Source organism: Megascapheus bottae, chromosome 16 (assembly GCF_031878675.1).
Source record: "Megascapheus bottae isolate mThoBot1 chromosome 16, mThoBot2.hap1, whole genome shotgun sequence".
In the NCBI taxonomy this organism is placed as follows: Eukaryota; Metazoa; Chordata; class Mammalia; order Rodentia; family Geomyidae; genus Megascapheus; species Megascapheus bottae.
In genome coordinates this window covers 13,532,297-13,549,159 of record NC_143524.1, presented here as the reverse complement: position 1 = coordinate 13,549,159, position 16,863 = coordinate 13,532,297, and the positions used below count along the sequence as shown (strand labels likewise).

The 16,863-nt window shown below is 42.1% G+C and overlaps 1 protein-coding gene across 6 annotated transcripts in view; it reads right to left on the bottom strand.

Annotated features, from left to right (window-relative positions):
• The window catches only part of Phf21a (PHD finger protein 21A), a 158,042-nt gene that overhangs the window by 15,403 nt on the left and 125,776 nt on the right, over window positions 1–16,863 (bottom strand). For all 6 annotated transcript variants that reach the window (XM_090347834.1, XM_090347831.1, XM_090347836.1 and 3 more), the window contains exons 8-11: window positions 7,741–7,839; window positions 3,301–3,352; window positions 2,527–2,606; window positions 2,037–2,097 (exon numbers count right to left, since the gene is read on the bottom strand). In XM_090347834.1, the coding sequence (XP_090203960.1) occupies window positions 2,037–2,097; window positions 2,527–2,606; window positions 3,301–3,352; window positions 7,741–7,839 (292 nt within the window). The remainder of the gene's footprint in view (window positions 1–2,036; window positions 2,098–2,526; window positions 2,607–3,300; window positions 3,353–7,740; window positions 7,840–16,863) is intronic.

The following is a 16,863-nucleotide window of genomic DNA, read 5'->3' as shown; positions in this document are numbered from 1 at the left end:
CCTCTCCTTGCAGTTATGGGCACTGAGGGCGAGGCTCTGCAGTACTGAAACATAATAATAACATAGGGTATTGGCTAAACAATGATTTTAAGCATTTCTAGCCTAGTTACCATCTCCAGTGGTTTGAGAGCTATCTCTCTTCTCTGAGAACTGGGGTTGTTCTAAAAGGCAAAGGCCCTGCCAAGAACATTCTTGACTGAGAGGCCTGACTGAGGCAAAGTACTTTGAGGCAAACCTCATCTACAAGCAATCTATAAATGAGCCCCAGAAAGTCTAGGGAAGCCACTTTCACCACATATCTGAGTCAGGGTCCTGTTCTTCTAAGAGTAGGGTTACAGTTTCTAAGTTGTGAGTGATCATAAGTACAAGTCCAGTACAAGAGTAAGGGGTGAACAGAGAGAACTAAAACTGCCTACACGCCTTGGTGAATGGTGTAGGGGAGTCATGGCTTTGTTGGTTCCAGATGATCTTAAAATCATGCGTAAGAGTCATGATTCTGTCAGGACACAGGCATGTGTTAAATTGATACTGTCTACAGTACAAAGGTAGGTCTTACTGGTTTGTCTTTTAAAAGTAGAGAATTTAGTGCTGGGTGGGGTAAAGCTCAATGCTCTTCATTTAGCTAAAGGAGATTCAGCCTAGCATTGTAGATACCAGCTTTTCACTTCTGACCTTGGTGAGAGATATCAAGGTCTTTCTAACTCACATAACCATGGCTTCTTAGCAGTTACTGCCCACTAGAAGGCCAATTAATTGTGGCCTCTGCCAATGGCTTCCTATCTGAGAACTGGCCTAGTGGCCTCTGAAAAATAGCCGAATGCAAAACAACAAAAATAATTTATAGCACTATTTATTATGGTCCAGGAATCAAAATAAAGCCGTAACTTAGGATTTGCCATCTATCTTGTTTTGGCTACTTGAAAGCGAGCACAGATGAAACATTAGAGTGGGAGTAGGGGGCAGTTATGGTCCTGGCTAAGGCAAAGGTGTTGGCAGGGTGACCTCCTATGCTTCTAACAGTGCCAAGATGGTTTGTGCATATACACATTACACCACTTACTCTGCAACCTTTCAGGCCTGGACCTATAATTCAGGCACACATTATTATGTGGAAAAAACAGACCTTGGGATGTGTTTCTGACATCAAAGAACAATTTCAGTATCTTGTTTATGAGCTCAAATCCTGAGCTATTAAAACAAACTTAGACCTGCACAGTGAGACAGAGTACTGCTGCCTTTTCCTGTCCTTAGGTTAAAATGGAAGACTCCGGAAGATGGGACCAGAGCTCTTTTTTTTTTCTTGCCAGTCCTGGGCTTGAGCCCAGGGCCTGAGCTTGAGCCATAGCACCACTTCCAGCCTTTTTCTATGTATGTGGTACCGAGGAATCGAACCTGGGTCTTTGTGCATGCTAGGCAGGCACTCTACCACTAGACCAAACTCCCGGCCCGGGACCAGAGCTCTTTAGGAGTAGGAGTCCCTGCTTTGGGGAGCCTGTTTGACACAGCCCTATGCTTCCTTAGCTGGAGATGTGCTCTTCTCAAAGATTCTAAGTTTTCTCCTTCCTGGAAAATGTGTAGTTCACAGAAACTTGGTCACATTTTAGCCTCGCTGGCAGCAGGATGGCTGAGACGCACAGCAGGATGGCCGAGAAGCTATTAAGAACACCTTGGCAACAGCAGTGCTCGGCTGTTTCAGGATGCTAAACCTTCCTTCCAGCCAGCGATCTGCACTGAGCTATTCTGGATGGCCTGGGGGGCTTGGGGCTGAAACACTGTGCTAAACCATCTCTGTGAAGCAGCTCAGCCTGGGAACCAGGAACATCAGCTTTTGATTCCTCATTCACAGCCTTAGCAAGAACTCTCTCTTTTCCTCATTTCCAGAAAACTACAACAGAACTATTTTCAAAGCATAAAGAAGCCAGATCCTAGAGTGATGGGAGGAGGGAAGGAAAAGAAACCCAAGGCAAAAGCAATAGCAAGACAGAGATTAAAAACAAAACAGAACCAAACAAAAAAAGAAAGTAAAAGACACTCACCTCTCTTCCGGGTCCCAGGATGCATTGTGCTGTTTAGGTATGTGACTGCGCTCTTCTTCCGCTTTGAGGGTTGAAGAAGGAAAGAGGACTAGATGAACAGCAGGGTCATCACTAACATTGCACAATACCTGCCTCATGCCAACGAGTTAGGGCTAAGCATGTCAAGGTCTCAGTGCTAATGGGGTTTATTATGTATACTTGGCACTCAGAGAATATTCCAGGGATGCTTGCCTCTACTACACATGACAGTATTGGGAAGTTAGGAGAAATAAAAATATTTGGTAGGTATCTGCTCAGACTTAGGGAAAAAGACCTAAGGGTCAAGTAGTAAATGATAAAAATATTAGAATGAGCAGATCAAGTTCTAAAATTTCAGGGCTGGCCAGGCACAAGGAGGGGGTTGCCTCTGCTGGCTTTTGGATGGGAGGGACTGAGAAAGTTACAAGCAAAGGGCAATCATGAGGGAGAGGGCAGGCGTGGCCTGGAGTACCTCTGGCTCAAAGACTGCTCCACTGTAGACTGGATTTGCTGTTGTTCTTCTTTTTCGTTCTTGCCTCTTGCTTTGGATTTCTTGGAGAGAGAAAAGGCTTGGATCAGAAGATGGTTGTGGAGAACCTAAACATCTGAACTTCATGTTTTTTTGTATTGGATTTCCTCTAACAAACCAGGAACCAGGCAAGATCTGGAGAAGATATGTCGGACCACCTACCCTCACCTCTAGGAAAGCAGGCCTGCATTCCTTTGTGTGGCCCTCTGAAACTGAGCACTTTGAAGCAAACCATGCTTCAAAGCAAGCTAACCTGACTTGTTTTTCAACTGCTGTGTCCAGAGGTCTGGATGAACTTTCTCCTTAGACTATTAACCAAAGGTCACCATTTTTGAATTAAGTAACAAGGGGCAGGCGCAGCTTTCTAACTTAAGATTCTGGTAACCCAGAGTGACTAGAAAATAAGATGAGGATTTTTCAGAGGCGTACTCGCTCTTCGAGCCGACAGTGAACGAGACATCTACAGTGAACACCAGCCACTTTATTTCAGACAGCTGGGGAGGTTTTCCCAGTACAGGAGCATGACTGAAGCTAGGAAGGAGAGGGCTTGAACATTATACAGAGAGAAGGCACTTTTTCCTCTAAAGGAATAAAGTCCACACCAGTTGAAGCATACTCTATTTGGGTTCCAATGTTCTATTCTAGGAATTCATTCAAACACCACTTTCAGGAACAAAGCTATGGGCCAGAAGGAAGGCAGTACCGAGAATATCTTACCTTCTAGATGGTCATGCGTTACCAGCCCTAGAGACACCATGAAGGCAAGTTTCTGTGCCAGGAAAACAAAAGAAGTACTTCAGTGCACATTCTCACAAAGCCCATCAAAAGTTCCTGGTTACATTGGGGAAAGCTTGCCTAGTGAGTTAACAACTTGACAGAAGCTGAATTTTGAGGAAGCAGGAGCAGGTGGCATCCACTGTGAGTACTCTGGGGCCCTTTGGTCTATCAGGTCAAAAAGAATGAGTGAAACCTGCAGCTTCCAGTTTTTCAATGTCAAAGATCATCTCAAGCTGGACACCAATCATCTTGAGCTACTCAGGAGGCTGAGATAGGAGAATCATAGTTCGAAGCCAGCCCAGGCAGAAAAATCCTTAAGACACATATCTTCAATTAACTACCAAAGAGTCAGAAATGGAGCTGGGGCTTAAGTGGTAAAGCAGCAGCCTTGAGACAATGCCAAGGCTCTAAGTTCAACTCCCAGAACCAGGATACACACAAAAAAATCATCTTGGGCTGGGAGTTTGGCCTAGTGGTAGCATGTTTGCCTAGCATGCATGAAGACCCAGCTTTGATTCCTCAGAACCACATACATAGAAAAAGCTGGAAGTGGTACTGTGGCTTATGTGATAGAGCTCTAGTATTGAAAAAACCCAAGGACAGTGCTCAGGCCCTGAGTTCAAGCCCTAGGACTGGGGAAAAAAATCATCTTGAGTGACTTCCCTCAGAGAAACCCTAAAGATACGATTTCATACTTAAAAAAATGTTAAGATACTTCAAGTTGAAAGGGGCAATGCATTGATTTCTATTCTTCCCTTTGTTTGTTTGAGGTCTTCATTTGCACATGGTTTCTAAATATGTCAAATACATCACACTTCTTTTCCAATGAATAAAGAACATCATCAAAATTGTTAAGAGTCAATAGTCATGAATACTACATTTTGATCTTTTAAAATCACTCTTTTGAGACAGATCTCACTATAGATAGCCAGGCTGGCTTAGAACTTGCAATCCCACTTTAGCTTCCCAAATACTAGGATGATAGCTGGCACCATCACACCAAACTTCCTCTGTTTAAACCGAGTCTTGGGGACTTTTTCTGCACACGGCTTGCCTCAAACCAAAATCCCCTAAGCTCCGTTTTCCACTAGCGGGGATGATGGGCACAAGCCACACACCCAGCTCTGGGTTGAGCAAGGTTCCTTTGAGCTTTTTGCCTGGGCTGGCCTCAAACTGAGATCCTCTAAAGTTGCCTGGGTAGCTAGATGTGAGCTACTGGCACCCAGTGCACCTTCAGAGTTCTAAATATGGCTTTGATTTTTTTCTTATGATAAAAATACAATCACTAGAACGCACAAGGTCCTTAGTTCAATACTCAGCACAGGAAAAAAACAAAAACAAAAACAAAGCTCGACAAAACTTAAATAACTGTCCCTCATCCCTTTTTGTGTCAGTACTAGAGTTTTGAACTTAGGACCTCACTCATTTGGCTTTCATGCTCATCTCTCTCTCTCTCTCTCTCTCTCTCTCTCTCTCTCTCTCTCTCTCTCTCTCTCTCTCTCTCTCTCTCTCTCTCTCTCTCTCCAGTTTTGGGGGTTGAACTTAGGCACTGTCCTTGGACACTTTTTGCTCAAGGATAATGCTCTACCACTTGAGCCACAGCTCCATTTTGCGTCTTTGCTGTGTATGTGATACTGAGGAATGAAGCCCGGGACTTCTTGCATGCTAGTTGAACACATTATCATAAGGCTCTGCTCCCAACCCATGGTGCTCTATCACTTAAACCATGCCTCCAAGAGGTTTTGCCTCATACACAACACATATATGGCAGGAGCTAACTCATTCTCTGTACATCGGTGGTTCTGTTCAATTAGAATAGATGGCTCCCACTTGTCCGCATACATATCATTTGATACTGACATGAGATACCTTCCAGGACTGAGGCTTGAACTCTTTCAAGCCTCAGGACTCAGGTGCTCAGGGTTTGAGCACTGCCCTAGCGTTTGTTCCTTAAGGCTAGGGCCCTGCCACTTGAGCCTCAGCACCACTTCCGGCTTTTCTATGTATGTGGTACTGAAGAATCAAGTCCAGGTCTTTGTGCATGCTAGGCAAGCACTCTACCACCAGGCCAAACTCCTGGCCCCTTCAGTTTCTTTAAAAAAGGAAATTTTGTTAATAATTTGCTTTATTTTTCTTCACCTAGAGTAGTACTTCTCATTAATTATGTGGATAGTTTTACAAGTTTTTATAGCATTTTGTATAACTAATACTTATTTCAGGTTTAAGTTTTGATCTGTTCTTTAAAGATAAAATTAAAAATTCATACATTTTATATCAGAAAAAACTGTACTTGATATTTTTAGAAAAACCTCAACTGGCTCAATAAATCATTACTTTCTTGAAAAAAATTGTTATGAGGCTTTGATGGCTTCATGACACTATCAGACATGGTTTCATTACAAAGAATACACAGAAGATACAGGGAAATGGATTACTGGTTTAATAAAATCCAACTATCAGATATTCATTATTATATTACCTGTCCACATTATTCTTTCACAGATGCTTGTTCAAAAGCGCCACACTAAACTGTTCTCTTGTCTACAGACATACAGATAAGAGTCAAATTCTATATTTGTATCAGTGTTGCTTTCTATTTATGCTTATAATTTCTATTTTATTTTATTTTGCCGGTCCTAAGGCTTGAACTCAGGGCATATGCACTGTCCTTAGACAATTTTCACTTAATGTTATTGCTCTGCCTCTTGAGCCACAGCACAACTTTCTGTGTATGTGGTACTGAGGAATTGAACACAGGGCTTCGTGCATGATAGGCAAACACTCTATCACTAGCCCACACTCCTGGCCTCTATGCTTATAATTGTGTGTGTATGTGTGTGTGTGTATGTGTGTGTGTACCTTGGGCTTGAAATTGGCCTGGGTACTGTCCCTGAGCTCTTCAGCTCAAGGCTATGACCCTACCCTTGAGCCAAGCCCCACTCTCTGTTTTCTAGGGGTTAATTGGAGATAAAGAGTCTCAGGTCCTTTTGTGCCTGGGCTGGCTTTGAACCTCGGTCCTCAGATCTCAGCCTCCTGAGTAGCTAGGATTATAGGTGTGAGCCACTGCACCCGACTTATGCTTATAATTTTAGTCCAATGATAATATAGGTATCAGCATTTTTATCTCCCCTTTATGTTTCAATGAGCTACTTTTGAGCTACTAATTCAATTTGTTTGAGGTTCTAATACAACAAAATGGTAATAACAAAACTGTACATTTACCAGGCACTGGTGGCTCATATTTGTAATTCTAGCTACTCAGGAGGCTAAGATCTAAGGATCACAGTTTGAAGCCAGCTGGGGCTTCAGGTAAATCCATGAGACTCTTTTCTCTCAATTAATCACAAAAAAAGCTGGAAGTTGCGCTATGGCCCAAATGGTAGAATGCTAGCCTTGAGAAAAAGAAACCCAGTGCTGAACAGTGCTCAGGCCCAGAGTTCATGCCCCAGGATGGGCCAAAAAAAAAAAACTGTCCATTTAACAAGTACAATCAATATGCAAACAGATTAGCTGAGTGAATTAGATATCTTACAAATGTCTGAGACAAACATCAGGAATGTAATCATTAGGAATACAATAGAGTATCTGGAAAAATGATCATTAATCTTACATTTCAAATGTGTAAGATGTACATGAACGTCATTTCAAAACTTTTCCTTTGACACACTGAAGTACTTATAATGTTCTAGTCACCAACCTTCAGGCCTGCACACTTAAATCCATTCTGGACTAATCTGATTAATAATAATATTAGATAATTCTTGTTTGTTTGTTTTTTGCCTGTTTGGTGGTCCTGGAAGCTGAAGTTGGGACCTCGAAATTGCTAGGTAGGTATTGTATCACTTGAACCATGCCCCAGCTCATTTTTCTTTGTGTTATTCTGGGTTTAGACAGTCTTGAATTTTTTGTCTGACCAGCTTAGACTGTAACTGGGGTGAACAAGTAGATACCACCATGACCAGTTATTTGTTGAGATAGGAGGTCTCACAAACTTCTTGCCTGAGATGGCTTTGAATCGAGATACTCCCGATCCCCACTTGAGTAGCGAGAATTATGGTGTGAGCTGCTGTATCTGGCCCAACAACAGTGGAATCAAGCAATTCAGAGAGCAGATGATATCTTGCGGGCATGGTGGTACATGTCTATAATCCCAGCTACCTGGGGAGACTAAGGTCAGAGGACCATGGTCCAAGGCTAGTCCTAGGCAAAAACACAAGGGCTCTACCAAAAAAAAAAAAACAAAAAACAAACTGTAAACAAAAGGACCAGGGGAGTGACACAAGTGGCAAAAAGTATGAAATGCAATAAAAACAAAACAAAAGAGCCAAGAGCAAACTCCACATCACAGACTGAGCCAGGCCTCTCGAAGGCTCGGCCTACCTGAGGGTTCTCTTCCCGTTTTGGTTTGGGTGCAGCAGGTGGGGTGATGGTACGGCTCTCTGTTTGTTTCTCATCTGTTTCTGTGTGAGATTTAACTGTCTAGGAGAGAAAAATTAAATGAGAAGTCAGAACTCACTTTTTACTAAAGCAGTGAAAGCAAATAGTGGTTGAACTACGATCAGGAAGAAAGAAAAGAACACACTTGGGCACGGGACATATAAGAGGAGTATGTATCATGCATTGTGTTGGGGAGCCAAATGTGAGCCCCCTGCTGCAGACATCAGATGGCATAACCGGGGTAAAGAGCAACCTAAACATGACAACTGTCTGTAAATTATACACAAAAAAATCCATGGTACAGTTCCCGTGCACATGGCTCATTTCCGTCCAGTGCACTGCAGGGTACAGGGTAACTTCCTAGAAGTAAGCACACCGTCATTACACAGGCCAAGCTCTAATCAGTGCCATGCTTAATGGCCAGACATTGAAAAGATCCACATGCTTCACTTTTGATGAACTGTAGTTGCAATCTAGCAGGGCTGTGGATTTACCCCTCCTTGAGCTATTTAAAATCTGCCTATATTGTGAGAGCAGTCCCATGACTGCCAAAAAAGGACTAAAGAGGCTAAAGTCCTGATTCTTTCCAGCCCTTTCTAGCAGCATCTGCTTACACCACTTACAGTACTATTATAAACACAAGTAGCGGCTAGTATATTGGTAGACTGGGCTTACTTGCTTTCCTACCATGACCCAATGGCCAGCTCATTTTATGAAGCTCTATACATACTGAAACGACTTTAAAATGGAAAAATCTGTGTATAGCCTTTTCACATTCTAATCTAAGTAATTAAATGAGACCATCTGATTAATGATGGGCAGGGTCAAGGGTAAGACTCAACTACTAACTGGGTACCAAGTCCTCAAAAATCCTAATGCTGTGAACTGTTTTACTAGACCTGAAAATCATAATGACAAAACCTTCACTTTCTTCCTAGCCATTTCCATTGTCTCCTCCTGCTTCCCACATTATACACGAGGATGCTAGGAGGACTCTTAGTACTTCAATAACCACCAGTTCTGGGACATGATTCCCAACCTCCCCCACACCCCGTCCTGTCACATGTCTCCTGTATACTATAAGCCACTTGAGAATGGGAACTGTTTCACATACCCCTTGATTTTTTTCGCCCTTTTATATCTAGCATAGTATTTCACGCTTGCAGATACTCAGTAAACAGGTATTGATCTTGAGGGAGGAATAGGATCTATAAAGAAAATTATTCCTATTTCTCTTTCCTCTCTTCTGCTCTTTCCTCCTGCTCCTTTTGCAGGTTTTTAACTTAAGTGAAAAGAATACAGTTTCTCCACAAAACAAGCCTCTAATGAGAGGGCAGTCCACAGTGACATTTTAAAGGCTCTGAATACACAGAAAGCTTACTTTCACGTCTCATTGACTGCAGAACAGACCACCAAGAAGGTCCACCACAGAGTTTGCTGTTCTATACCACAGCTGCGGGAGCAGCAGCCTAATATGGAGGAAGCATTGGTGGCGAAGCCCTGGAAAGAGAGCTGTCGGCCCATCTTTCTATCTGAAGGCTCTAAATCCCAACAAATAAAACCAAAACAGTCCTTAAATGCCGGGGGGTGGCCTTTCTCATATTGGTCTCTTTATTCTGGGAAAAGCCCTGTGCTTCAGTTTTAGCATCACTATGAGAGACTCAAGCAGTAAAGAACTAAGCCTCTTGCCTATAGCCCGCAAGCAAAAGATCTAGGCCTGTTTCGATCCATGTGACTGAGCTTGGAAGTAAACTACTTTGCTCCAGTCCCAGTCAATTGTTTGACTGCACACAAGTGAGAGACTCTGAGTTAAACACCACCCAGCTTAGCTGCAGATCAGAAAGCAGTAGAATAGCACATTCAAAGAGATGAGAAAAAAAAAACATAATAATAAAATTCTATCACCTGCAAAAACTATTCTTCAAAAATGAGGCAGAAATAAATATATCCTCAGAGAAACAAAAGCTGAGGACATGTAGTACTTGAGTACCTGCCTTCAAAGAATTGCTAAAAGGAGTCCTTCATGTTGGAATAAAAGTTATTAGTAACTTGAAGCCAAATGAAGAAATAAGAACTCCAGGAAACGCCATTACACAGGCAAATGTAAGAGGCAGTAGTATGGAAGTTTTGATTTGCAACTGTTCGTTGTGTTTCTTATACAAAAGACAAATGCACAAAACGATAACTTTACATCTACAATAGAAGGCATACAACAAATAAAGATGCAATTTGTGATGTCAAAATGAGAAACAGAGCTGTTCAGGAACACTTTATTAATGTTACTGAAATCACAGTGCTGTTACTTTTTTGTTGTTTTTGTTTGTTTGTTTTGGCTATTCCTGGGGTTTGAACTCAGGGCCTGGGTGCTGTCCCCAAGCACTCTAGTACTCTACCACTTGAGCTACAGCGCCACTTCCAGTTTTTTCTAAAGAAAAGTTTCATGGACTTTTCTGCCTGGGCTGGCTTCAAACTGTGATCCTCAGATCTTAGCCTACTGAGATCACTACGATTACAGGCATAAGTCAAAAACGCCCAGCTAACTTATGATTAAGTGTGATCCTCAGTGACATTAAGAAAATAATTTAAGAAACATATGAAAGGAAAAAAATGAAAACATGGCAATAGTATACTAAGAAAAATGTAAAACACTATGTGAGGAGAGGGGAATAAATACATAAGATATAGAGTAAACAAACAGCTAAAATGGCCTAAGTCCTTCTTTCAAGAATCACTTCAAAGCTAACCAAATTAAACTCACCACTATAAGACAGGGAACAGCAGAATGGATAAAATACATGATCCAACATCTGGATGTCTCCTGAAGTTCATTTAGGACGGGAAATATAAGAGTAGTGAAAGTGAAGGGCCGGGAGTTTGGCCTAGTGGTTAAAGTGCTTGCCTAGCATTCATGAGGACCCGGGTTCAATTCCTTGGTACCACATACATAGAAAAAAGCCGGAAGTGGTGCTGAGGCTCAAGTGGTAGAGCTCTAGCCTTGAGAAAGTCCAAGGACAGTGCTCAGGCCCTGAGCTCAAGCCCAGGACTGGCAGAAAAAAAAAAAAAAAAAAAAAAAAAGAGTAGTGAAAGTGAATGGGTGAAGAAACTGCAGGGATGAATGTCAGACAAAATTGACTACAGGTCAAAATCCTTAACAAGAAACAAACAGCCATTAGAGAGGGACAAAAGAGTGAATGTGGAAAGAAGATACAATAATGATAGCATATGTGCACCAACCACAGAGTTCCCAAACCTATGAAGCACAGCAGATGTGAGGAGAGAAATAGATTGTTCCACAGTAAGGATGATTTCAATGTCCTACTTTACATAATAGAAGTCACATGCAGATAAAGATTAATAAGCAACCCTAGAAACCAATTGGACCTCACAGACATCGAAAGAACACTACACTCAGTAATAGTATATGCATTTTTCTTAAGTGCGCATTGAACATTCTTTAAGATGAGTCATTTTTTTAGGATCTAAAATAAATAATAAACTAAAAAGCCCAGAAATCATACAAAAAGTCTACAGAAGCTAGAAATCAGTAACAGAAGGAAAAACAAGAAAACCCACAAGTATGTGGATATTATACAAAATAGATATAACCAATGGATTAAAGAAGAAATCACTAGGAACACTTGAAAATACTTTGAGATGAATGCAAACAAAAATACCACACATGAGCCAGCACTGAGGTGCCACAGTAAGAAAAAGGTAGAAATTTATAGATAACAGTATAACCAAAGACATCAAGTCATTAACCTAACTTAATTATTTATGAATCAAAAAAAAAAAGAACCAAGCTAGGCACTGGTGGTTCATACCTATAATCCTAGCTACTCGGGAGGCTGAGATCGAGGATTGTAGTTTAAAGCCAGCCCAAGCATACATGTCTGTGAGACTCTTAACTTCAATTAGCCACCAGAAAACTGGAAGTGGTGCTGTGGCTCAAAGTGGTACAACACTAGTCTTGAATGAAAGATTCAGGGGTGGCACTCAGCAGGCCCTGAGTTCAAGCTCTGGGACAAAAAAGGAAAAGAAAAAAGAAAGATAGAAAGAAGGAAGGAAAGGAAAAGAAAGGAAAGGAAAGGAAGGATGGAAGGAAGGAAGGAAGGAAAGAAGGAAGGAAGGAAGGAAGGAAGGAAGGAAGGAAGGAAGGAAGGAAGAAAGAAAGAAGGAAAGACAAAATAAGCCCAAAAAGAGTGGAGGAAGAAAATTATAAATACTAAAGTTAACTGAAATACAGAAGAACAATAGAATCTATTAAACTAAAAGTTGATTCCTTGAAAGACAAGTCAACAAAAGTTATAAATTATTTAGACTAAAAAGAAAGAAGATACAATAACAAATTAAAAAATGAAAGAGCACTGCTCATCATACAGTAGCAAAAACAGGGTTTTCAGAGAATAATTAATTTACTAATAAATTTAAAAACAAGAGAAATAAGCTAGGCACTGATGGCTCACACCTGTAACCCGAGCTGCTCAGGAGGCTGAGATCTAAGGATCATGGTTCAAAGCCAGCCCAGGTATGAAAGTCAGTGAGACTCTTATCGCCAATTAACCACCAGAAAACCAGAAGTGGTGTTGTGGCTGAACATGGTAGAGTGATAGCCTTGAGCTGAATAGCTCAAGTATAGGGCCCAGGACCAGAGTTCAAGCCCCACAATCGACAAAAAACCAAAAATAAACAACAAACAACAACAACAACAAAAAACCCCAAGAGAAATGGGAAAAATAACTAGATACACTCATGTTATTGTAACTGATCCAAGATGAGGAAGAAAAATCTACATTGCCTTATAACAAGAATCAATGTCATCACCAAAAACTAAAGTACTACGTCACATAGATAATCAGTTCTATAAAACCATTAAGGCGGGGCTGGGAGTTTGGCCTAGTGGTAGAGTGCTTGCCTAGCATGCACAAAGACCCGGGTTCAAGTTCTCGGTACCACATACATAGGAAATGGTGCTGAGGCTCAAGTGGTAGAGCTCTGGTCTTGAGAAAGTCCAAGGACAGTGCTCAGGCCCTGAGCTCAAGCCCAGGACTGGCAAAAAAACAAAAACAAAAACACCCCCCCCAAAAAAAACCCATTAAGGCCTATAATCCTAGCAACTCAGGATGCTGTGATCTGAGGACTGTGGTTCAAAGCCAGCCAGAACAGAAAAGTCCATAAAACTCTACCTCTAATAAACTACTTCAAAAAGCCAGAAGTGAAGCTCTGACTCAAATGGTAGAGCATTAATTATGAGCAAAAGAAGTTCAGGGACAGTGCCCAGACCCTGAGTTCAAGCCCCAGGACTGGCACAAAAATAAAATAAAATAACCCAAGAATCATTAAGGAAGAATTAGCATCAACCCTTTTCAAAGTCTTTACTCTCCCATATCCTCTTTTTTTTTTTTTATTTGTTTGTCCCTGAACTCTTCAGCTCAAGGCTACTGTTCTACCCTTGAGCCAAGCCTCACTTTTTGTTTTCTAGGAGTTAACTGGAAATAAGAGTCTCAGGTTCTTATGTACCCGGGATGGCTTTGAACCTTGATCCTCAGATCTCAGCCTCCTAAGTAGCTAGTTACAGGCATGAGCCACCACTCCCAATTCATATCCTCCTTTTTGCAAGTTAATTGGAGTTAAGACCTTCTTGTACTTTCTTACCCAGGCTGGATTCAAACTACGATCCTCAGATCTCAGCCTCCTGAGTAATTCGAGTTACAGGGATGAGACTGTAATTTCTTTTTATTTTTAAACTTTAAAAAAAATTTTTTTTGGGGGGTATAGGGAATGAACCCAGAATGTTGCACTTGCTAGGAAAGTGCTTTGCCACTGAGCTACATCCCAGCCTGTGAGCCTATAATTTCTTAAACTTCAATTAACAAGGTTTAACAAAGAAAGCTTTCTCAGGGAGGGATATAAGTCAATGGTAGAACTCTTACGTAGCATGAGTGAGGCCCTGCGTGTGAGTTCCCAGAACAGGAAAAACAAACACCACCACCACCAACAACAAAAAACCCAAACCCATCTCTGTCTTATAAAAGTGCAAGATGGTGGGCCGGGAGTTTGGCCTAGTGGTTAAAGTGCTTGCCTAGCATGCATGAAGACCCAGGTTCGATTCCTTGGTACCACATACATAGAAAAAAGCCGGAAGTGATGCTGAGGCTCAAGTGGTAGAGCTCTAGCCTTGAGAAAGTCCAAGGACAGTGCTCAGGCCCTGAGCTCAAGCCCAGGACTGGCAAAAAAAAAAAAAAAAAAAAAAAATGCAAGATGGCACAGGCCGTGCTGATCATCAGGTTTTCTGAGGATGTAGCTAAGCCAATGCCAATGGCAGGTGACCTTCCAAACAACAGGTTCACAGTGTGGATGACACAGCCTTCTGAAGGAAGATGCCGCCTAGGCCTTTAGAAAATGTCATCCATTACAGCTAGGACTGGAGAAGAGAAGTCAGGGCCTGGTTCCAGAGCTTTGAGGGATAGGCTGCCTCTTGCTAGGCCAAAGGTCATTTATCATCCAGAGAGTCCTAGGACCCTTAAGAATCACCCTAAACCCACTCTCTCCATGCTGGAGCAGTGCAACAACAGCCAGATGATGGCTCATCTGTCTACCGAGAGGTTCCTAAGGATCTTTAGTCACTGTTGAGACCCACTATGCAGATGAAAAGATTCCTTTCAACATAACTGCTGCCCAGTGGCAGTACTCCTGCTCAGCCCAGAGCTCCAAGGGCCTCATATAAAGAGCCCTGTGTTGTTTCACCTGCTGACCCCGCACCCATCCTGCAGCCCATAGAGCAAGGAGGAACCAATATATAATGGACCTTGGCAAAGTGAATAAAAACCTTCTGGAAAGGCTTCACCAATCTAGATGTCGTTAAGAACATTCATGATTCATGGGAGGAGGTAAACTGTCAATAACAGAATTCTGGTATGATTGCAACCTTTAGATAGGTTTGAGGAGTTCAGGTTCTTCGAGGAGGTCACTGCGGAAGTGGTGCAGAACAGGAAGAGGGCTAGAGTTAGAAGTAGAACCTGAAGGTGACTGAAGTACTGCAATCTTGTGATGAGAAGCTTCTTTTTATAGATAAGGGGAAGAAAGTGTTGGAATCTACCCCAGCAAAGATGCTAGGGACATTGTCAAAATGACAACGAAACATTTAGGTTAAATACAGTTTGTTGAAAAAGAGCAGCAGGGTTTAAGAAATTGAAAAGACTCCAATTATGAAGAAGCTCTATTATAGGTAGAATGCTATCAAAACAGCATCACATGGGCCGGGAGTTTGGCCTAATGGTTAAAGTGCTTGCCTAGCATGCATGAAGACCCGGGTTCAATTCCTTGGTACCACATATAGAAAAAAGCCGGAAGTGGTGCTGAGGCTCAAGTGGTAGAGCTCTAGCCTTGAAAAAGTCCAAGGACAGTGCTCAGACCCTCAGCTCAAGCCCAGGACTGGCAAAAAAAAATAGCATCACATGATACAATGTCTTTCATGGAAAGAGGTCAGCAGATATAGCCAACTTAATTGTTGTCTTAAGGAAACTGACAGTCACCCTAACTCTCCAATCTTTAGCACCCACTAATGTAACTGTTAGCAGCTAACGTCATCAAGGCAAGGCCCTCCACTAGCGAAAGAGATCACCACTTACTGAAGACTGGTTGGCAGTCTTTCTTTTTTTGGTTGGTGGTGGGGCTTGAATTCAGAGCCTGGGCTCTGTCCCTTTTCACTCAAGGTAGCACTTTACCACTTTGAGCCACAGTGCCCCTTCTGATTTTCTGGTGGTTAATTGGACATAAGAGTCTCAAGGACTTTCTTGCCTGGGCTGGCTTTGAACCGCAATCCTAAATCTCAGCCTCCTGAATGGTTAGGATTACAGGCGTGAGCCACCCATGCCCAGTTCTTCCCCCACCCACCAGGCAACAAAGTACTTTTAAACTAAAAAGTACATACATGTTTTTAATATAATGGTATTATTGCACACTTAAGACTCTACTAGATTCTATACATTACTTTTATAATAAGAATGAAAAAAAATACTATAGGACAATGCAAACATAACTCTGTGAAGTGCTAAGGTTCCTCAGGTGTTCTCTGAGAGCCAGCCCAGGACACAGGTTCTTCCAAACTTGTTCCTCCTAAATCTCTCATTTGAGAATTTGACTTTCAATATATTAATATAAAGGTCTGGGCCAGGAGCATGGCCTAGTGGTAGAGTGCTTTCCCAGCATGCACGAAACCCTGGGTTTGATTCCCTGGTACCACATACACAGAAGAAGCCAGAAGTGGTGCTGTGATTCAAGTAGAAGAGTGTTAGCCTTGAGAAAGCCCAAGGACTGGCCAAAAAAAAAATTCTGTTGCCGGTAGGTCTAAAAAATTCTGATCTAAAACATGTGACACCCCTGATCTCTAAACATTTCTTTTTTCTTCTTTTTCTCCTTCTCCTTCTTCTTTTTTTGGCAAGTCCTGGGCTTGGGCTCAGGGCCTGAGCACTATCCTTGGGTTTTCTCAAGGCTAGAGCTCTACCACTTGAGCCACAGCACCACTTCTGGCTTTTTCCTATGTAACGAGGAATTGAACCCAGGTCTTCATGCATGCTAGACAAGCACTCTACCACTAGGCCAAACTCCTGGCCCCGATTTCTGAACATTTCTAAGAGTACTTTTTGTGGTTCCCTATCTCTGTTTGAATAGTGACAGGCACTTTTTTCTTTCTTTTTTTTCCTTTTGTGCTGGTACCAGGGCTTGAACTCAGAGCCTCGAGCCCTTAGATTTTTCTGCTCATGGTTAGTGCTATTATTTTAAGTCATGCTTCCAGTTCTGGCCTTTTATTGGCTAACTAGAGATAAGAGTCTTATCTATTTGTCTACCCAGGCTAGCCTGGAACCTCGAGCCTCAGATCTTAGCCTGGTGATTAGCTAGGATTTTATGTGTGGGCCACCAGCACTCGGCTACGCAATTTCTTATGTTTCTGAAAAACAAGATGCTGGTAGTTTCTTTTCTGAGCACAAGGTCTGCCATGTGATGAGCTGCCTGGGTTCAAGGCCTGGTGCTGTATATGCCCTAGGCTCCTAGTTCAAGGAGGCT